Source organism: Stegodyphus dumicola, chromosome 6 (genome assembly GCF_044657685.1).
Source record: "Stegodyphus dumicola isolate Sdum_Otavi_A_Nest chromosome 6, ASM4465768v1".
Lineage (NCBI taxonomy): Eukaryota > Metazoa > Arthropoda > Arachnida > Araneae > Eresidae > Stegodyphus > Stegodyphus dumicola.
The window spans coordinates 144,093,345-144,117,769 of record NC_140773.1 but is presented as its reverse complement, the minus strand read 5'-3'; the positions used below and the strand labels follow the sequence as shown (position 1 = coordinate 144,117,769).

General features: G+C 33.1%; 1 protein-coding gene across 1 annotated transcript in view; it reads right to left on the bottom strand.

Annotated features, from left to right (window-relative positions):
• The window catches only part of LOC118196388 (uncharacterized), a 310,238-nt gene that overhangs the window by 92,753 nt on the left and 193,060 nt on the right, over positions 1-24,425 (bottom strand). Inside the window, exons 2-3 of the mRNA XM_085818940.1 lie at positions 4,816-4,968; positions 1,275-1,362 (exon numbers count right to left, since the gene is read on the bottom strand). Of these exons, the coding sequence (XP_085675066.1) occupies positions 1,275-1,362; positions 4,816-4,968 (241 nt within the window). The remainder of the gene's footprint in view (positions 1-1,274; positions 1,363-4,815; positions 4,969-24,425) is intronic.

Genomic DNA, 24,425 nt, shown 5'->3' with positions numbered 1-24,425 from the left:
AACTAAAGGTATAAAAACCTTAACCGAAATATAAGAAAACCATAATTTAATCATTTTTATAGCATAAAATGAACAATTTACCAACATATAAGAATAAAAAAAAAACTGAGCTCACTGAGGGAAGTAACAGATTGGGTTATATATATATATATATATATATATAACTATATATACTTTTGGTGCAGCTGATTGCAACCAAAGTGGGAGATCCGCCACTACTTGTTAGAGCAGTCTTATACACAAAATTTCAATGTTCTCAGGCTACTCGTTTTTGAAGTTATGCGAGACACATACATACGTACAGACGCCACGAAAAAAGGTCCTTTTTGAATCCATTTTAAATCAGTTTTACAAATCGTTTGGGGTAAAAGAGTTCTTTATTCTGTCCTCATCTACAAATGTCAGGCAAAAACATTGTTAAATTGCATTTGATAGCGGTCAAAATGAATGTTTTCGTTGAAATATGATACTTGGAATTTTTCGTGATTACAATGCGTCCTTTACTACGTACAAGGAAGTAAAAATGTACAAACCTGGTTCAATTAATTTTAGAAAGTTTCAATAAGCGGATCACGATTTTTGCAGAATTCTCTTACAATGGAATATGAAAAATAAGAAGAGTGGAAAAAAAGTTAAAATCAAATAAATATGCTCTCAAGCGAACATTTTACTTCCGATATTTATAGAAGAAATTCCATTTCCTTATACCAAATAACTTTCAAAAAGTTAAACTTCATCAATACAAAGCAACAAGTTACACTTCTAAAAGTACTGTAAATATACATTTTCAAAGTATTCCCGGGAGGTGCTCAGACGTTTCGTCTATGAACGAACAATTGCGGCTTTGGTCTCTTGAAAAGAGCTCTTTCTAAGGGCGAACCCACCACGATGGATATACACTGGAAAGTAGGTAGAAGAGGAATGGACATCAGTACCATTTGAAATTTTACGAAAAGCCCTTCTATGATGCAAATCACGATGCAAACTTATAGTTAAAAAAAAAAAAAAAAGGTATTAGATCCAACATTTAAAAATGACTGTTTATAGTTTAAACATTAATTAAAAGGCCCCAAAATCGTTCTAAAAATGTGTAAAAACACTCAATCATGTCACAGGTTGTAAGAGGCAGGGATTAAATACGGCATTATAAAATATAAATTAATGAAAAGAACATTTCTATGTACAATTTGTAAAACAGAAATCTGCATAAATAAAAAGATATTCATGGATATTTGTAAACACTTTCTGTCAATATAAATAAATGGATTCTTTACCTACTCCCTTTATTTCCATTAATTTTTTTATGCTTTCGTCTCGGGCAGCCAAAGTTTGCTTCTGTGTTTCTATTCTAAGCTCTAGTTCCTGGAAAACAAAATAAACAATATTTACAATCAAAAATGCTAAATCAAAACCGCCTTACACAGTTTTCTTTCAAAGTTATAATTCAGTAATTAAAAAAATTGATATCATTAGATACACATTTTATAATGAAGAATAATGGTAAGAACTCAGAAAAATTTGAAAGCAACGCAGAAATTAAGGATCATTGTTGTCAAATAACGGTGATGAGGAAACTCCACACACACTTCTAAAGCATTTGAAGGATCATTTTGCTTAGCTAATGTCGCTTTTCACACACAAAAAAAAATAGTTCTGCTTTAAATGTCTCGTTCTCTTTCCTAAGAATATATATGAGTATTAAATAACACGAAACAGATTCTTGAAACTCAGTACTACTATGTTTCCCAATATAAGATAAAGTTTCAGGCAAATTTAGACATTATGAAATATATCCTTTAAATACCCGGATCTCTATGCTAACAAAAAATACCTGAAAATTGTCCGGCGTACTAATATGCGATCTACCGCTTTTTTACTTCCTTGTACGGAGGAATTCTATTGCTATCGCGAAAAATTTCATGTATCATATTTCAACCAAAATATCGAATTTTAATGCTATTTTTAATGCTAATTTGAACCATGTTTTTGTGCTAAATTTGTAAGTACGGACGGTATAAAGGATTCTTGGATCGTAAAACTGGGTCGTAAAATGGATTTAAAATGGATGCGGAAGAGAATTTTGCCTTTTATACGTACGTATGGCCCATTAAATTATGCACATATTTCTTCGAATTTTATCAGAGATATATTTCTAATTCAATCAGTTCAGTTTCACTTCCCCACAAAGGGAAAATACGTAAACATCTTAAGACCACTGGCTACTTTAGGCACAGTAGCACTTAAACAAGTTTTTAGTTGTTGATAATTCTACAACTATTGCATGCAGATTAACTAAAGGCATATAAACCTTATCCGAAACATAAGGACAACATAATTCAATCACTTTTAAAGAAAAAAAAATGCAAAATTTACTAACTTATAAGAATAAAAATACTGACCTCACTCAGACGGGTAACACAGAAATATATCTATATTTTTATTTATATACGTCTTGTGCAGCCGATTGCAACCAAAAAGAGTGGTACACAACTACATGTTATAGCAGTTTAGCAATCAGATACATAAAATTTCAACGTTTTAAGGCTACTCGTTTTTGAGTTATGCGAGATATATAAATAAGTACAGGCAATCATGAACAGATCTCTTCTGAATCCATTTTAAACCCATTTTACAATCCGTGTTGGGGAAAAAAAAAAAAAAAAAAAAAAGAGAGTCCTTTATTCTGCCCTTACGTACAGATATCAAGCAAAAACATCGTGCAGATGCATTTGAAGAGCGGTCAAAATGAATACTTTCGTTGAAGTATCATATCTAAAATATTTCGCGATTATAGTACTTCTTTATTTCCTACAAGAAAGTAACAAAATGCGACAGTTCTGTATTTCCCGATCTCTTGGGCCGATCGATGAAATTTAACTTGAGTTTCTCATTCCACGAAAGAGCGACTCATATATAGTATATTATAGCGCGTATAATAGATTTATGTATATAGCATTATTCTAACATAGGTATTAAGACACAAAACTGGACTTTTTCTGAAATCGCATACCGATTTTTATTTTCATATTTTGATTCTACGACTCAAATTAAGCCAAAATGTTTCCCAGTTGGAAATTTAGATTCAATCCAAATAAAATGCGGAAATATTTTCATTTTTATTTTTTAAATTTTTATTTTTTAATAATTTCAATAAACTTTTCGAAACATTTTTGAATAACCAATGAAATTTTTACCACCATCTTAAAGCGGATGTATTTCTAAGCATACCTGTAAAATATTTGAGTATTTTAATCAAAATGTTTTAAAATATTTTGAATTTATATATTAGCGCATTTTGAAATTTGGCATCTTTGCTTTAAGCAATAATAACGCCAAATGTGGTTTACAGATCTAAAAATAATAGCTATAATTAACAAATATAATAAAGAAAATTATCTGAAAATTGAACGATGCACCTTTTTTCAAGTCCTGCATAATGAAAGGGAAAGGAAAGTAGGTTACTAGATTAAGAATTTCGCCAAGTGATTTCATCTTGGCACAAATTGAAATCAGTGCGCCAAGATAAATTTTTGAATTCCTCAGTAGGTTTCTCATCAGATCTTAAGAGTTTAGCATTTAGGTGTAATTTGAATCGTAGAATTGAAATATGGAAAAAATATCAGTGTGTAGTTTCAGAAAAAGCTAAATTTTGTTTTAAAATACCTATGTTAGAACAATGCTATATACAAATCTAATATATAACGCGCGCTTTCGAGACATAAAAAACGTAAGTTAAATTTTGTGAATCGGCCCAATAAAACGCAAAACTTTGAAGTACTTTTTCTGGGGGCAGAGTGTACGCGGTTTTGTACACTGCGGGAAAAAAAAAAAAAGGACAGTTCTGTATCTCTCGTTCAGCTGGGCCGATTGACAAAATGCAACTTGCGTTTTTCATGTCTCTAAAGCGCGACTTAGGATATGTATTAGATTTATATATAGCCTTGTTTTAATATAGGTATTTTGCCACAAAACCGGATTTTTTCTGAAATGACATGCCGATTGTTTTCCATATTATTCGAAATTTAGATTTAATCCAAATATAACTGGCACATTTTTTATTATTTATTTTATTGTATTTTTAAATATTTTTTATAAATTTTTTCGAAAACATTTTTGTATTGTAACCTAAAAATTTTTAAACATCATCTCAAAGTAGATGTATTTCTAAGCATATCTGCAAAAAATTAGAGTGCTTTATTCGAAATTTCCTAAGATATACGTGAATTTACATTTTGGCGCGTTTTGAAATTTTCATCTTTATTTTTTAAGCGATAATAACGCCAAATGTGATTTACGCACTTTGTTAACACTGTTTGAAAGTATGAACGAAGACTTCCCGCTCGTCAACAATAAAAAAAAAGAAATGGAAAATAGGTTCCAATGCACAAGTTCGCCAAGTCAGTTATTCTTGACGAAAACTAAAAAAAAATACACCTAGATCAAATTTTGAATTTCTCCGTAAATTTCGCACCAAATTTTACAAACTTTAATATTTAGGCATAATTTGAGTCTTAGGATCGAAATATGGGAAAAAAATTGGCTTGTCATTTCAGAAAAAGTCGGAGTTTGTGTCAAATTACCTATGTTAGAATAATGCATTATATAAATCTAATATATATCCTAAGTCGCGCTTTCGAGACATGAAAAACGCAAGTGGAGTTTCGTCAATCGGTTCAGTAGAACGGGAGGTACAAAACTTCCCCCTCCCTTTTTTTTTGCGCAAAAATTAATATAAATGGCACACGCAAAAAACTGAGAGACAGTAAAAAACAAGGAAATTTAATTTGTAAATTCTGCTAAATATTTATTAATTACCTTAATAGTTTCCCTAAGAAGAAATATTTCTTTCGTCATATGTTCTTTCTCATTATACAGAGCTTCGAGATGTTGCTGGACTTCTGCATCCGGATTCCTCATGTGGGCAAGCCTCAGTTCTTCCTCTAGCTGTCTTATCACTGCAGACTGTTTCTGAAACAAATTTGAATGGGATCACGCTCCAAGAACAGCACACATCACTCTTTAAAATCATAAATTACGGTTTCAAAATTATTATTTTATATCTATTTTTTCCTTCTTAAGAAGCATAAACATGCATAATTAAAGGCAAAAAGAAAATAGGATATTTCTTAAGAAAATGATGCTGTCAATAATAAAAAAAAATGCTTCGTTTTATTTTAAGAAACTGGTCTATGCGGCCAACTACTAAAGATGTTACTGAAGTATGCATATGTACTCCAATATTATGAAGAAATTTGGTGAAACAAAATCATGAATCATTATAACTAACCGTTTATAAAAATAGGAGAAATACATATTGATTTTAATGACTCCAGCTAGTGTCCTTTCATAAAAATATTCAGTATTTTAAATTAGACATATCCTAATTTAAACTCATTTCTATTTAAATCAATCCGATTAAATAGTAGAAAAAATATTCTTAAGAACTGCGTTTTTTGCTTTTAAATCGCTTAATTTGTTACTCATTAACAGACAGATTAAATTTGAAAGTTAAATATCTTTCGTTTTATAGGATGGAAAAACAGCGTGAAAGATGACAGTACTTTATTTCGGGCAGTCGCAATACACTGCTTTTTAATAGCTGAGTTTGTTAGTTAAAACTTATCTTGCATTTTGCTGAGCTGTCTGGTAAGATGAAGATAGAAATGTTTTACTTCGAAAAGTGTTGCCATTGCTCGCTTCCAGATCGCTGAGTTAATAACTCAAAAATTCATCAGATCAGTCAATCAAAACATGAAATAAAAAAAAAAAATTCGAAATTCGGACTTCAAGGTGCACATGTTCGAGTGGAGGGCAGCCTGTATTCAAAATTGGGTGGATTCTAGGTGTCATCGTTTTTCCACAATGAGAGGAACATACGAATTCATGTTTTTAAAGATGGTAAAGGTATTCGAAATGTCTAACACTATCCTTTATGTAAAGCGTTTAATTATCTTTAATGCTATGAAATGATGAAAATTGTGCAGAATTTTGAAAATGCACTAAAGTCTAGAACACATTACAAGCTAAAACAGAAGAATCGCACATATCATAAAACGTTCAGAAAAGATTTAGAACTGCGATTTCCAATAAAAGTTAATTAAGCTTTTAGAAAAGCCATTTAGGGCCCTGGATACAATGGCGGACAGCACGAAGACAAGATAACAAGGAAAATACGCTTCGTGTTTGTAAAGTATTATTAAGGAAAGTTTTATCATACTGGAACAATGTTGCATTCTGGCAGGAAAATGAAATAAAGTTTTGATAGAAAAGATACTTTAACTTAAAATAAGTGATTCAGAAGTCAAACAACAAAAACCAGCGTTATATTTTCAAATTTTCACAAGACTAGTTTCGATGGTTTCATGCTCAGATCCGCAAATGGATAATGCGCTTTTGCAACTGAGGATGATGGTTCGGTAAAATAAATAATAATAATAATAATAATAAAATAATAATAATAATAAAATAAATAATAATAATAATAAATAATAATAAATAATAATAATAATAAAATAAATAATAATAATAATAAAATAAATAATAATAATAATAAATAATAATAATAATAAAATAAATATAACGCTGATTTTCGTTGTTTGACTTCTGAATTAGTATTTGTTCGGCGTGTTATTGTGTCTTAATTAAAATAACTGGTTAGAAAATTAAATGATACTCTACGTGGTTATTATACAACTGTCTTGAAGTTATCACATCTTTTCTGCGTTCTTCGGACTTAAATTCTTTTGAATTTATATGGAGTAAATTGGAGAAAAGAATAAGAAAACATGATATTCTTTTGTAAGCTTTACCTAAAAGAATTTCTTACGTAAGAAACTAGCTGAGTCCATGTTAAAAGAGCATGAAAAGTATAATTTTAGTACATCCAACGAAACATTGAATGCCCCGTTATTTTCATTTTTTTATTAAATATAAACTGTGTATTCAAAGTATCTGAATACTTATGAGAATTAATTTTCAGAAGGTTTTAAATAAATAAATTTTTTTACCAAAAACATTTATCTGATGTAGACACCACGTGAATTCTTTGAACGGCCTAATAAAATATAACACTATTTTTACTGCACCTCCTTAAAACTTATTTCCTCGAATTTGCTTAGATATATATTTCTCATTCAATCAATTTAGTTCTCACTTCGTGGTAACACCAAAATACATAAAAACTTTAAACATCTTCAATAAAAATTGTAAAATATAGAAAAACTTAAAACACCAAATACAATAACAAAAATTTTACAATTTTTACAATTAAAATTAGAGTGTGTATGCAAAAACAAGCAATTCAGCCAAAGGACAAGAAGACAAAATTTTCGGTGAACAAAACTGAAAGTTAACTTTTGGTCGCACGGTGTAAAAAGACACTGGAGTTGGTGCACCAACAGGTAAAAGTTTCATATGCAAGCCAATGGTGGCCTCGTTAGGCCTAGCGCCACTTTTAAATTGTTGCTAATTCTACATTTATTATGTGAGGATTAACTAAGGTATAAAAACATCAACCCAAACTCAACGCCTCCTAATTCAATCAATTTTAATGCAATGCTCAATTTATCAGCATATAAGAATAAAAACACAGAGCTCACTCAGCTGGGTAAGAAGGGAGATATATATAGATAGAGATATACGAGATATGCGTATACGTTTGGTGTGGCCGACTGCAAAAAAAAAAAAAAAAAAAAAAGAGAGAGAGAAGGTACACAACTGCCCGTTTTAGCTGTTTCATTTTTGAGTTATGCGAGATACATACGTACGTACAGATGTCACGAAAAAAAAAAATGCGCTCTAAAATCATTTTAATACTTTATTTCGTACAAAACGTAAGAAAGCAAGTTTTAAACTAGATAATCAACAGTATGTGCAAAGAAAAATAAAGTGATTTTGCTTATATTTGGTTACTGGGAAATAAAATGAAAAACAGAAATGTCCATAACAAACAAGAACCACTGTACGGATTCTTTATTATTTAATAATAGAGATAAATAACATAGCATACTGGAGTAGATTTTTAAGCTACTCGGAATACTGTTTTAATTTTAAAAAATGGCAAATTAATGGATTTGGCAGTAAGCAGAAGAATTATCATTAAAACCAGTTCAGCTTCCTCCTTTTCTAAACTACGGAAAAGCGCAGTTCCTGCAAATTCTTTCTTCTAAGACTAGATTTATTTGAGAGAAATGCAAGTTTCTAGTAACGGCAGTTCATAAATACAAAAATGCATTTAAGAAAATGCGTTAACACTGTTTATGTCAAGATTTCGGGAGCTTGCATTGTTTATGTCAGTAATTTTCTTCTTGAAATACTGCATTTGCACATTTTAGGTCGTAGTAAGTTTTCTAAATCGTAGTTTTGTGCGTTTCCAGAATTCCATTATTTTAAAGAACAAATGAATATCAAAATTGGAAATAGGAAAACTTTTGTTTAAGAAAAATATTAATAATAATGATATTGTCTTCATAAAAAGGGTTAATGCAGTTATTACAAGACTTTCTTATCTACCAGTAAAAAATAAGCAACAGTATTTACATGAAATATAGTAGTTTTTCGCGTTGCTTTTACAAGAATGTAAATAACTCCACGACATCTATAAATTAGATGAAATTTTTGTTTCATACTATTATAATCTTTATATTGTTATAAATCTGATATAAAATCAACCGTCTCTTGGCGACCATTTCCCTAATACGACCACCTTCGGAATGGCCAGAATTATAGAAACATCACCTCAGTTAGGCGATCACGTCCACAAAAGACCAAAATTAATCATTCGGAACTGTGGGTAGTCGTGCTGGAGAGGGTTCACTGTTGTTTCCGATTTATATAGGGTTAAGAATTTGTGTAAATACATATACTTTTACTTTTATTTACGCGCATAATTATATTTTGGCGCTCGTGTAGAATGGGATTTATAGCTTTAATTAATTTCTTCTTAGCAAAATTTAAGTTATATGCATTATTGTTTTTCTCTCCATGTAGACAGCGACCGGTTGTCACTAAAAAAAAATCTAAGAGTTGCACAAACTCAGAATCGCACACAGTCTCGTCACCGCGCACAGTAAATATGATATTCTTTTTAATTTTGCTTTCAAATTAATTTATTTGAATTAGTTCATTTGGATTTAGGCATTTTGCTTTTTTTAATATTTTTAAATTTATATTTAATTTATTCCTTTCCTACTCTAGGCCGTCCATTTTAGACTATTTTGGGAATGAGGCTCTTCGCAGTGGCCGTTTCACCGTCAAGACATATTTTTCTTCGCACGACTGTATTATATCTTGTCGTGTTATATTAAGTTGATTTAAATTCATAACACACACACAAGAATGTTATTTTAGGGTTTCGACAAAATTTGGAGTAAAAACGCCCTTCCGATTGCCAAATTCGCGGAATTAGGAATCAAATTTTTTTTCTTTTTTTTAAAGTTATTTAAAGCTGTGCTCCTGAAGTGAATATCGAAGGCTTTAGTGAATCGCATTTGCTTTAGTTGAAATGCAGTTGATTTAGTGTTTCTTTTAGTAGCAAACATGGCTCATGCCCAACGAAACAATATAGCGCTGGTTTCTTTTTGAGTGGTATTAAAAATGCGCGTTATACGCCGGAATCTACGGTAATTCAAATGTCCTCGCATAAAATCGAGTCAGGAGCCGCAAGTGGTCAACGGACCGCCAGTTTGAGAATACGGCTCTAGCGCTTTGTTATATGCAGCAAACATATTGTGCCATTAATAAAGCACAACTTTATTAGAAATTGCTTGAAATATTTCAGAGGAATCCATTACCAAAATACAAGAATAAATCCCCCTCATCATGTCCCAAAAGGAAGTAAATCAGCTTCATTCATTTATAATGTTTAATGTCTGCTTTGGTATACCGAATTCCATTCCAATTCATCCGATAAGCATTCAGCTGAAGAAGAGACGGGCGCCAAGTGTCCTAATTTCCACGATACTGAAAGGGTACGGCAGGAACGACGGGGTGGTTCTGACCCCTTCTTGATTTCATTGGACTATGGATTTGTTTGATACAGCCTTTTAAAGTTTTCAACGCAAAACGAAAACTATAGTCCTTCAGGGACAAAGCCCCTTTGGACTTAAATAAACCCACAATTTAACTAAAATTATTTACGTATATAACAAAGTTCGTAACAAATCTCTCTAATTCATTTCTATTTCTCGTCAGGAAACGGAAAGGAGAATTTGTAAACAACTGATTAATGCAAAATAATAGTAACCTTACAATTCCTCCTTTTTTTTTTTTTTTTTTTTTTTTTTAATTTTGAAGAAACATGTGCCATTAACTTAAAACACAACTTATTTGCTGCATGCAATCTATCGAAAGTAACGTATTTCACAAAAGAACCAGTTTTGAAGAGATTATTCCTAAGCCACAAAGTTTCCAAAAACGTATAACAAAGATTTCCTTTATCATAAATGATTTGCTAAGTTGTACCAGACTTCGAAATATACCTTAATTCTTTAGACAAATTTCAAGAGGCACGCATGAGAAATATTGTTACGGCTTCGCGGCTTGGAGACACTTAATAATAAGTGTTATATAAAAAAATTACTAATTTCTTTAAATGTTGTGTATTAATATTACTAGTTTCTTAATGCAATCAGACAGCGACTAGTCGAAAATGTCGCAGGCAAAAAAAAAAAATTCCAGATAATAAAAATGCGCATTCAACGACATGGAATTAAGAAGTAAAGTTATTTCTTACCTCCGCGTTCAACAAGATATTTGGAAAAACTATGCATTAATAAATGTATACTTACCTCTACTATACAGGAAAAAAAAAGGGGGGAATTTCTGTATCTCCCGTCCTACTGAACAGACTAACAAAATTTAATTTGCGCTCAGAGGTTAAGCGACATATCAGCGATCGAAGTAGCGTCTTCGGTGCAAAGAGCTAAAGTGCGCAATTATAAAGTATGGAAGCTTACCATGAGAAGGTTTTGGTTTAGGTTAAAAAGATTTCAGTTCTCAAAATTTTGAATTTAGAAATTAGAATTAGATAAATGTAAGAATTGGTGCAACAAATTAAATAAGAATGATAAGAATTTTAAAAAGGGAATTAATATTAATAAACTATAAATCCCCCTTTGTTTTTCTGTTTTTTTTTGTTTTGTTTGCAAAATTATATTTCTAATTCTCTTATAATACCAAGAACAACCCCTACATAACGTTCGCTACTCTATGAATTAAAGGCACAGAAAGTCATATTAAATTTGCAGAGACATCAGGTATTTTCTGCAAGCAGGAGAGATAAAAAATGAGGAGTGCCCTCGCCGGAACTCGTACCACGTACCTCTCGAATACGCATCGAACGTGGTGACCACTACACCACGAAGGCATGCTAAGAACGCGGGAGAAATACCTTATATATTCCCTCTTTTAAAAGGCGACTGGGGATTAGGAGACCCGATTGCCAATTCCTGGTGGTGGAGAATCATCATCCACCACTACTAAAAAATAGTTTGGGCGCCACTGTAGAAATATTACGTTATTTCGAAGCAGGAGACATGAAAAATAAGCAATGCCCTCGTCGGGACTCGAACCACGGATCTCTCGAATACGCGTCGACCGTGCTGACCACTACATCACGAAAGCATCCTACGAAGACGGGAGAAATACCTTATAAATCTAAATTAAATTGTAAAAAATACAAAACCAAAGCTTAAGAAACTAGAAAAACTTTACACAATTATATTCCAGAACGTTATTCATTTAAATTATGAAAGCTTTCGAACATGTCAACATACAGTTAAAAAAGATCCGACTCGCGAATTTCATTTTTAACTAGCAGTATCCGAAAGAAGAAATACCAGCTTCAAAACGAAAAAGCCTTACCATTCGACGTTACATAAATACTTCTGTTAAAAATTTCCATGCTGAATAAAATTCGTAAAAACGAATTAGTTACAAAAATATGCATATTAAATTGTTAATTTACGCAAGCATATTGATCGGCTTTTAATTTACACGCTCTGCAAAAATTACTTACATTAATCTTCAAAGAAGAAATGAATCCACACTTGGCAGATGTTGAAAACTTAAACCACGGCATATTTTAATACTATCTTAAAGTTTACGAAATTTAGTAACATTAATTCGAATAGAAAATACGAATATCTTGACTCGAAACGAGGAGAGTATCAACAAGACAGCACACAGACGCGAACACAGCATCCCCTATCTATAAAAAAAAGGTCATGAGAAAGCTTATGAAACGATACAGATTCGCAGAGGTCAGCACGCTACACTGTGAAATAAAATCTCATCAGACAGGCAGTAAACAATATATAACTAAGCAATTTTACCAAAGAAAGAAGCATGCAAATTAAGTGACTGCGCTGTCCGTTAAATTGCAGATCGTATTACAGGTACAGGTAAAAGTATGGGAAACAATAGTAATTACCATAGATCAACTGGCAATGCCTTCCCATACTAACTAAAAAAAAATGCAAGCTTTATTAGAATTTACAAAGAAAGGTTGAGAAAATGAGCAAATGAAGCTTTCCAAAGGATCTATTATGATACATTGTGTAATCCCACCGTACGCCCCGCTTTCAGTATTTATTAAAAATAATGATTTAGGAGATATAAAAGAGATTATAATATAGTCTCAATACAATTTGAAATTCACAAGTTAAACTGAGACGTCTGTTTTGACATAACAAAAATAACAGATAAGTACAACAAAAAACAGATATATATAATAAGTACTAGGATGATTGTTATTGATGATTGATGTTATAATTAACTGTAATAATAATATTAAAGAGGTGTCCACGAGGTTATTTCAGTTATAAAAGGTTATTACAGTTTATAAAGTTCCCAAATAGAATTCTTCTGAAAATATTAACAAGATGTAAAATTTCATTATATTTATGCAGCATGAGGAACTTTTATTTGAAAAAAAATCTATGCCATAAGAAGACAGTCGTGCATAATTTTTTTAAACTTCGGATACTAATGTTTGTCTTTAATTAGAAACCTCTGGAATGCCAGGAGATAATTTTGTCGGCATTTTATGTGATTATCCTCAATTAACGCGCTTCAGAAGTGCAATGATCAGGAGCTTTGTGAACCCCACACATATAATTTGCCATATTTCTTGCGTATATATGGGGAAGCGTCCGTGTCCTGTTATATAGTAATTTGATGAAGGATTCGAATACAGATATGCGAAGTTTACACTGAGGATCAAGTTATATGTGCGTAATCCCTGGAAAGCATTATTTCACAAATCTTGCCAATATTTTGAAGCAAGTTCTTTTAGTTGGCACTTGAAATATGAACGAGGTCATGGAAGGCTGACTTCAATACCGTCGTGACTAAGAGCTGCGTCTTTTGGCTAATTCATCTGCCTGATCATTACCAAAATGGCCACTATGTCCTTCGATCCATGAAATTTGAATTTTGTTGTTGGAATTAAAGCAAGAAGATAATTTATATCGGGAACCAATGGAGAGGAAAGGTAAGGTACACTTAATAGCTAAAATAGCTGCTTGGGAGTCAGATTTTAAGGTAAATTTCGTTGCGAGTTTTGAGAATGCCAATCTTGCCAAACACGATTTTTGCGTACATCTGTTAACTGTCTCCACTTAATTTGCCCAAAGCGAGAATTTCGATTATAGGCGGTACGCTGCACAGCGTCGGCAGTGTTGCAATAGTCCTCTTTAATGACTAATTTGAAAATTCATTCATAAAAGAAGTCCAACACGGCTTAGAACAGCAAAACCTGAGTTTTCAAGCAGTAATCACTAGTCTATAATGCTCCAGGATACACTGCTGAAGCTCTCACAACATTGCATCCAAATGTATAGGTTACATTCCTTCCACCGAATATCAATTCCTAATCTAGCCAATGGATCAAGGAATCATAAAAATATCGTTCGATAAGAGTTTACTGTATTAGTAATATCAACAGTTTAGGAGATTTTCTGAAATCCAGTTTCTTAAAAGTACTATTACGAATTTTGTATATATGCAAATAATTTTAGTGAAATTATAGTATTTTTGTATATTGTAACATGAAATGCTTGACAGAGACTATGCTCTGCGGGAAAAATAGGATAACAGGGGCAAGTCTATTTAATACTAAGCAAATATCTATCTCGCTAAATTGGCGAGACATCGCCAAGCAGACAATGGATTGGGCAACTAATTTTTGTCGCTCGCGATATTTTGGTCCAATCCCTGTACAACTGCAATTGGTATTGTAATTGTATAAATGTAATTTATCCCTATATGCAACTGTACCTACATCTGGCCCTCATATGCCTTCCAGGGATTTCGAGAAGTAGAAAATACTAGAGATTTCTCGGCGGCCAGGAGAAAACTATATGAGACCGCGGAGAGCATCTCCTCTCAGTTTTTCAGTTCACATTCGACTAGGGAGTACCGAAATATCTTCGTGTGAGTTTCGCTTTTAGATGCGCTTTGCATTGCATTGTGTTTAACGTTCTTAGCTGTTTGAAGTGTAACTGCTAATACTGAGAAGAGCTGTAATGTATTTTTTGTAGAAAGTTCGAGAATTGTAAAGTGTTTCTTTGGATAATATAAATTTTATCAATCTATCATCAGTTCTGTGCGCATTCAATCTATTACCAACCTGTACGCATGCAACAGTATTTTGTTCCAACATTTGAGGGGGGAAAAAAAAAAAAAAAAAAAACCTTTCCGACGTGTTCGATTTGAGAGTTTGCAAGGAATCTTATGTTAATTAACCATTTATTTATAATTTCATTTTTTACTATAACTTCTTTCCATATTCCTCAGCAGAATGTAAATAAATAGGAAGATTTGAGACAGAGAGTTTTTTCTGGCAGCGTGTCGCATGTGTGCTACGTAGTTAAGTTCCCACCAGCTCCAAAAGTTGAAATTATTCAGCTCTGCGTTCTCTCGCTGCTGACACTAATTCTCACGCTCCGGCAGAGTAGTGAACCATCTTCCAATAGTATTTAACTGTGCAACCCGAGACTACTTTCAACATTTGATTTAACTTGGACTCTTCTGCTTCTTTTTTGCATCAGCACGAATAGTGGAAATTGCAGCACAAAATTTCCGTTATGTTTTAAATTCTGTTGAAATAAAAGGGTTATTTTAAACTTCTCAAGAATTGTCACTGTTCTTAGACATAGGTAATTCAATTCACGTCTGTTAAGGTTACTAGACTAAACTAGCATTTCCAAATCAAATTTAACAAGTTTAACCATGCCACAAATAGGTGGCTTGAAGAGACACCGAAAAGATTTTTTGAAGACATTAAAAAACAGAAAAATAGTTAGCTTGTCGCTGGGGATTAAGTGCATTAAATTAAATGAGAATTATGTTGAATAACTGCATTATAACATTGATGAAAACTGAGGAAATAAAAAAATAATCAGTAGAAAAAGTAAAAAATTAAAAAAAAGTCTGAAAGATTTCAGATTTTAACAGTCGCCCAAAAGGGTTTGTTAAGGTTTTTTATGCTCTCGCTGAGCTCGCAATCTGCAAGTCTGCTGTTGCAATTACTCCTACTAACGCTAAGTGTTGGCATACATTTTTCTGCTTTTTTCAGTCATTTCTCAGTTCATCATATCAATATTCCATTTTCTTACTAAGATGGCTTTTCCAAACTTTTGTCTTTTTGTTATTAGTGTTTTGTGTGTTATATTTAACGTTCTTCGCACTTGCGCCACATAAAATTCGATTCAACAGCAAACTCACAAAATATTTAAAAACAGCATATCTAAAGAATTTCCGATAGACAACCTCGCGCACTGGAGATAAAAATGATTTATTCCGTTTAGTGTTGCCAATGCCTTTGAAATCGTTACACTGTGTTAACCTAAAATTCGTAACACTGTATGGATACGCCGTTTATAGTGATTCAAAGCAAAATGTCGTTTCGAGAGTAACGTCTCGTTCGGGACTAACGTTTCTTTTGGGCTAATTATATTTACATTCCTAGAACATCCCTCGTATAATAAGAATGTATTTATTTGTGGTATAAAACAACACTTGTTAACAAAATTTTACCAGGAAGCGTGGATAAAAATTGGCTTCTTAAATGATTCATTTTCTTACGCAGAGATGAATGCACTTTTGGATTCGAAGATAAATAAAATACATTACACATTGTCAATTGGCCACAATATTTCTAATTTTAACGATAACAGACACTATTATTATTCATGATTAACTGGAATCAATACCATGTTTTTCCAGCTATTAACCAGTAGAAGTATTCTTCGAAAAATTCTGCGGACGCAAGTGTTAATCCTATGAGAACACAACTTCCAAGACTATTAAGAGCGCCCTGCAGTTGACAAGAATAAATCACGGACTGACTGCGTTCGTTCCTTTATCAGGACGCCCTCTAACTTCAAGTGCTCACACTACGATTAGAAGTCGTGTTTACGCTCGTCTCCAGTGGTTAAATTGGGAGTTCATTTCCACGCATCCCTTTTGGAACATTTCCAAACTTTTAACTTCTGTCGTTCGCCGTATGAGGGCGGGTAACGCAATTAAGCCGAATTCGGTGGTACGAGTTTGACGCCGTAATGCCGAGATAAATTTGGAAGTACCTTTTAATGTTCTTGTCTAGCAGTTGATTAGAATCATAAAATTATTTATGAAACGGAAAAGAGGAATAATGAGGCTCATTATTTTGGCATATGAAATTGTTTATAAGTAAGAAATTAATGGAGTTCGAGATTTTATAAACTATCGTTCAAAATCGCATGTTAATGATTCGTTAGAGGAATTTCAAAATAAATTAAATTCTACCGTTAACTTAAATTAATTTGGTCATTCTTTGCTGAAAGAATGTATTTTCCATAAAACAATGCTTCACGACTTTGAATTTCATTTGAAAGATCAATCAGTTCTAATAGATTCCGCCGAAAAATGAGTTTTACTATTTAAGATAATAGCAATTCCTTTTCATTGCAGCAACACATTATATTTAAAAAATCTAGTGTGGATGCCACATGATTTTCTTATACGGTTTGTTATATTATAGACATTTGTTGCTGCATTTCATTTAAACTTGAATCCCTCGAATTTCACTAGAGGTATATTTCTCATTCAATTCAATCTAGTGTGGATGCCACATGATTTTCTTATACGGCTTGTTATATCATACACATTTTTTGCTGCATTTCATTTAAACTTGAATCCCTCGAATTTCAATAGAGGTATATTTCTCATTCAATAAATTCAGTTCTCACTTCACGGCAAGGCAAAAATACATAAAAACTCAAAGAATCTTCATTAAAAATTATAAAATACAGAAAAACATAAAACACCAAATACAGTTAACAACAGCTAATTTTTTTTTTTTTTTTTTTTTTTTTTTTTTTTTTTTTTTACAATTAAAATTAGAGTTCCTACGCAAAGACAAACAATTCGACCATCGGGCAAGGAACAAGATTTTTCGATGAACAAAACTGAAAGTTTACTTTTGGTTCCACTCTGCAAAAGTACATTAAAGGTTCAGAAACTGACTTAACTCACTAATATAGTAAACAAATGGCTGCTACGTTAGGCAGAGTAGCACTTAAGTTCTAAATTGTTGATAATTCTACAATTATTACATGCAGATTAGTTAAAGGCATAAAAACGCTAATCCGGAACAACATAATTCCTTAACCGGAAGATAAGAACAACATAATTCAATCACTTTTAAAGCAAAAAATGCAAAATTTACCAACATATAAGAATAAAAAAACTGAGCTCATCGAGCCGGGTAACAAAGTGAGCGTATGTATATATATACTTTTGGGGCGATCGACTGCAACCAAAAAGGGGCGTAACTACATACTAGTAGTTGTGCCCCGTGTACAAAATTTCAACGTTTTCAAATTTCTTCGGAAGGTTTTAACGCCTGCTTGAAGGAAAGAGTCTCTTCATTGGAGGAAAAGAATTCTTTGTTGGAAAAAAGACTTTTGGAACTTGAGTTAAAATTTAATCAGTTAACACAGCTTGACCAAGCCACTGTCTTACCACATTCGGAAATAGCGTCTGATTTAGAGGCTTGTCATTCACATAGTTTAGACGGTAAATTTGATAAAGTGAATTCGGAGTTATCTTCTGCAGAAATTGTTAGGCTCACTTCGAAGCCTTCACAGGTAAGGAAGATTCCAGCTCAACAGGATCACGTTTTGATTATCAAGGCTAAAGATACAAGCAGATCGCCAAACAGTATTAAGACGCAATTAGTTCAGAATATTAAACCGCAAAGGCTCGGAGTAAATATTTTACAAGTTCGTCCAACAAGAGCCAAAGAGTTACTTGTTCGTTGTAAAGGGGAAGAGCAATTGGTGACATTGAAAAAAGCCATTTTGGAAAACTCGGATTTGAAAGAACATTTGGACCTGAGAATTCCAAGACTACCAAGAGTGTCTTTCATAGTTTTTGGGGTTCCTCAGGATACTACTTCTGAGGAACTACAAATTGCTTTTCAAGAACTCTTATCATCAGGTGAGAAGAATTTTGTTTTTCCAAGGGAACCCAGATCCAGAACAGACGGTACGTGCAACTGGCTTGTTGAGGTGTCTAGAGAACAGGCACAATTGTTGAAGGACCTGAAGAGAGTCTATATTGGTTTCGCATCGTGCTTCTTTCGAGAATTTCATAAAGTGACGCGTTGTTATCACTGTCAAGCCTTTGGTCATTTAAGTCTAATTTGCAAAAATCCACCGGCCTGTGCAAAGTGCGGGAAGGGCCACCTTACTCAGAAGTGCTCCGAAAGCATTGCAAATTGCATCAATTGTACTCACTCCAACGCCTCTGCAGGAACGAAGTACGAGACATCACATCAGGCTAGCTCATCACAATGTCCGCTATACAGGCAGGAGATTCTTCACCTCAGCAACACTCAGAAGTGACAGTCTCAATGAACATACCTGTTACTCAGAGCATCTCGGGTCTGACTTGTGCACAAGTAAATTTACAGAGATCAAGGGCAGCTACTTTAAATTTTATTGATTTTATGATTAGAAATGAAATACAGCTTGCTCTCTTACAAGAACCTTATGTCAAAGATGGCAAGATCATTGGATTACCAAACTGTAGTAAGATATTCTTTTCTGGTTCTCTTAAAGCGTTGATAATATATAACGGCCCTCTAAATCCATTTTTTGTGGCGAGAACTTTAGATGCAGTGACAATTCGCTTGCAATTTATCAATAGAAGTATTAATATTACTAACGTTTATTTTCCACCGACGGCCGATTTAGATAGCAATTTAACCGAACTTTGTTCACATATTATTCATAATGATCATTTGCTTATTGCGGGTGATTTTAATGCTACGAGTCCTCTTTGGGGTGGAAATCAAGAAGATCATAGGGCTGCTAAAGTTCTTGATTTTATCCACGAAAACAGACTGTGTGTTCTTAATTCCCCCGATTCAGAGCCAACATTCTTGACTGTCAGAGCCAAGGGTTGGCCTGATATTACATTAGCTTCATCTCCTTTTGCAATTTCTATTACAAATTGGAGGGTGTTGACAGGTTTGTCTATTAGTGATCATCAAATTATTTTGTTTGAAATTGGAATCTCTTTTGAAACGTAGATTTAAAACTTCATATGGTGGACATGAAAAATTTATTGAGAAACTTCGTCCACGAATTTCTCAATTTATAAATTTATTTGAATCTAATACTTCTCGAGAGGATTTAGAAAATAACTACGACTTTTTTATTGGTTCATTGATGGATGCAGCAACACCGTCCTATAAGTCGAAAAGAACACGGATTAAAACCTCTACATCATGGTGGTCTGACTCGCTCACAATAAAAAGGAACAAAGTTCGTGCTTTAAGGAGACGTATGCAAAAAGAAAAGGATGACAATATAAGGCATTCATTTAAAATTTCTTATAAGAAGGAACTAGCAATTTTTAAAAGATTGATTATAAAGACAAAAAGTGAATCTTGGAAGGCATTTTGTGCTGCTATGGAAAATCCTTATGGCATCACTCAAAAGATTGCAGTGGACAGAGTATTTCGACCTCATCAGCTGCCAGTAGAGGTAGCTCCGGACTGTACTTCTCTGGGAGAGAAATATAAAAAAATTTTAGATGAGTTATTTCCATTGGATTTGGAGATTGACGATATGGATTTACATAAAGTAATGCGAGAAAAATTTAAAAATCAAACTTGGAATTCTACTTTAAGTGACTCTGCCCTCCTGGAGCTTGAAGAGTTAGAAAATACAATTCGTTCTCTACCGTCTAAGAAGGCCCCCGGACCAGACGGTCTTGATAATATTATCATAAAGATACTTTTCAAAGAATTCCCCCAATTGTTGTTATCTTTATATCGAGCACGTTGGAAATTGGCTTTATTTCCACGGCAGATGAAAATTGCCGAAATAGTTTTATTCGGCAAAAAAGGTAAAGATCCTGCTATTTTGTCTTCTTATAGACCAGTGAGTCTTCTTTCTTCTTTAAATAAACTCTTTGAAAAATTAATATTGAACAGACTAAATTATTTTCTAACTGAAAATAATAAAGTGATCAGCGACTTTCAATTTGGATTTAAAAAGGGGCTTTCAACTGAAATGGCTGTTTTTAATCTGCTAAACACAGTAAAACGCAACAGGGATGGTAACAGGCACACGTTAATCATCTCCATTGATATACGTGGTGCATTTGACACGGTCTGGTGGCCTGACATAATTGATGCATTGGATAGCGCAAACTGCCCTGTAGAAATTTTGAATTTAATTCGAAATTATTTGGAACAACGCAAAATTCAATTAACCCTGGATAATGAAATTTTAATAAAAGATTTGCAAAGAGGCTGTCCACAGGGTTCCTGTTTAGGACCAACCCTGTGGAACTTAGTCGCTAATTCGGCCTTTGGTATGTTTGAAAATACTGAACAAGTAACTTTGCAAGCTTATGCCGACGATTTTCTGTTAATTATCTCAGGCGTAAAGGACATTGAAGTAAGAGCTCAACAAGCGATTAATAAGTTTGTAGAGTGGGCAGACATGCATAAATTAAGAATTTCCGAAGAAAAAACTACTATGTTGTTTATCGGTAGGAAAAGAAAAATGCGTCGAAATCCGTCTATAAAAATCCATGGAAGGCCAATAAAATGTGCAAACACCTTGAAATATTTAGGCTTTGTTATCAGCAATACGCTGTCTTGGTTTCCACATGTGAAACATCTTAAACAGAGATGTGCCGTTCTTACGAATGGCATGACAAGGACTATGGGCCTTAATTGGGGTACTTCCCCAAAAATCTTGCGGCTGTGGTATAAAACAATCACTGAAAGAGTTCTTTTGTACGGAGTCTCCATTTGGGGTTTTGATATGAACAAAACTATGAGTGGCTTACTGAATTCAATACAGAGGCATCAACTATTACTTATTTCCAAAGGTTATAGAACAACCTCGACAGCCTCACTGCAGATTTTGGCGGGTATACCTCCATTAGATCTTCAGGCTCAAAGAGACTCTTTCTTAGGACGGATCCTACGATTACGATTGAATGGGGATTTATGGATGAACTACGGGTGAAATGATTATGAACTACGGGTTCCATCTAATCTTGGCCATCCTGCCTCTTTAAAACTCAAATCTGCAGTCAATTTATACTATACGGCTCCAGTAGCCAATGACATTGCTCTATTTACAGATGGTTCTAAAACTGAACGTGGAACAGGTTGTGCATTTTGTGTATTTAACAATACTCAAAAGGTATTTACATGGACTCGAAGGCTTGATAACAGAAATACTGTTTTTCAGGCAGAACTTTTAGCGATAAACGCTGCTCTCACTTATGTTAAAAGAAATCTATCGGGCAAGACTAAGATCTTCAGTGATTCATTATCTAGTCTGCAGGCTATCTCAGACATTACGAATAGAAATCCGATAGTACAAGTTATTCAAGAGAAATTGCTAAGATTTAATTCATCTGAAAGACCACTTCTTACCTGGGTGCCAGCTCATGTTGGCATACTGGGCAACGAAGAAGCAGATACTTTAGCTAAATGGGCTGCTAATGATATCAACGGAATTGAAAATCCAACGAAATTGCCTTTTTCACAGTTGAAGAGCGAGACTTTAAATACACTGCTTGTGAAATGGCAGGAAAGATGGACTAATGACTCCACAGGAAGACGAGTCTTCTCTTTCTTTCCAAAAGTTTCACTCAGTCAAGAAGCACATCGAACTTTTATACTCAATTTTTCACTGGTCATGGACCTTTTAATACATATCTCTTTCGATTTGGACTACGTACGACTGAGCTTTGTTCTTGCGGGGAGTTGGGAGACCCTGAACACTTTATCTTTCACTGTCCATTTACTAAAAACCTTCACTTGAATAAACCTTTAGATCAACACAGGCCAAAATGGGCTGAAATGATATTAAAAAACTCTAGTGAGAGTAAGAAATTTAAGGAAATTATGCTTTTCTGTCAGGAATTAAATTTTTCTGTAAATAATTCTCTCAGATCATCTCTATTGGGAGTGAGTAATTGACTTTCAGCGACTGTTAGATTTTTACTGTATAATGGTAATTGTTTAACTTTGTGTGTTTGATGCTTATTATTGTTCAGTTTTGTTGTTTCCACTACTTATGTTACTGATTTAAAATTAAAAGTGGTTTTACGTAGAACAGACGTATCTGACATTGAATGCATCTATGCTCTTATAAATTGTAACGGTTAATTGTAGCCTATTAGTTTTGTAATTGTTAATTAAATTTAACAGAAAATTTTTGTGACAATTTTATTATTTTGCATATTTTAATGCGTTCTTTTGTAATTGAATTGATTCACTTTGGTGAATTTGATAGGCATTAATTGCGCATTCTATTATAAAAATTTGCATTCATGATAGTTATTTTATATTAATTTTCTTTACTTTAATCTTGAATGCATTTTGTTTTTGATTTTGAAATTCTGTAAAATTTTGTGTCGGCATTTTTCTAGTATTGCATTTGTCTTAGCGATGCCAGCAAACCTAATCTAGAATAATTATTTTGTAACCTTTTTGCACTTTTCTGAATTGAATAGTTGACCTGTTTTTGTGAATTTTATTGGTTTTACTTGAGTTCTCTATTGTAAAATCAGCATTTAAGGCAGTATTTTATAATAATTTTCTTTGACTTATTTTTGAATGTATGTGGTTTTTGGAATCGGAATTTTTCATATATTTATGTTGGCATTATTCTTGTACTGTATTTCTATCGCGTCGCCAGCAAACCTGATGTAGAGTTTTTATATTACTTGGAGTGGTTTTGTTTTTAAACCAAATTTATGTTTTGCATTGTAATAATATCTCAGGTTCAGTGTATTTTATGATAATATTGTTCAGGTATCATAGTTATTGGTTCTTAATTCTGAATTCATATGAAAAAATTTTATTTGGCAGTTTATTATTGTCTTAGTTTATCTTTATGCATTTTTTTTCTAAATTGAATGGTTCTTCTTGAATTTGTGAATCTAATTGATATTAATTGTGTATAATGCAGTAATGGATGTATTATATTTTGTTTGTACTATAGTTTTTATTTAAATTAGTTGGACTCAGTTTTGAAAGTATTTCGTATTTTCAGTACAAATTATGAAAGTATACTCGGTTTATTGTTTAAATGCTATAGGTACTACTTGTAACATGCTTTCTTTAGGGTCTTTTATGACTATGTTACTTATGTTCTTGTGTTCTTGAAGGCCTTGTATGCCACTGTAAACTTATTCTGCTTAGTCATAATAAATAGCTTCTGGGGGCAGGGGCTTTAATCCGTGTAAGGCAGACATCATGTCAGCTAGGTAATGGAGCCCCTGTTCTCTGGTTAACAGTCCTATGTACAAAATTTCAACGTTCTGAGGCTACTCGTTTTTGAACTGTCCGAGTTATATACACACGTACGTAAGTATAAACTTCAGGGAAAAAATCTCTTCTGCATACATTTTTGGAAAAGAGAAATTCCGTTTTGGGGAAAAGAGTATTTTATTAGATCCGTACGTACAGATGTCAAGCAAAAGGATCGCTCAAATGGATTCAAGAACGGTCACAATGGATATTTTCGTTGAAATATCAGATGATGAAAATTTTCGAGATTACAGTATTTCCTTTACTTGTACAACGAATGAATTTGGTTCAGCCCAGTTTCCAAAAATAATGTTGTTTTATAAAATTGTAGAGACATTAGGTTATTTCGAAGCAGGAGGCATGAAGAATGAGCAGTGCCCTCGCCAGGACTAGAACCACGGACCTCTCGAATGCGCGCCGAGCGTGCTGTCCATTACACCATAAATGCATGCTAAGAAGACAGGAGAAATACCTTATGAACTTAATATCACTTTTTATTATTACTCAATAAACTTAATGTTATTTTATATTTATGTTATTTTTTATTTTATTACCTATAAACATTACGTTACTAAACTTCATGTTTCAA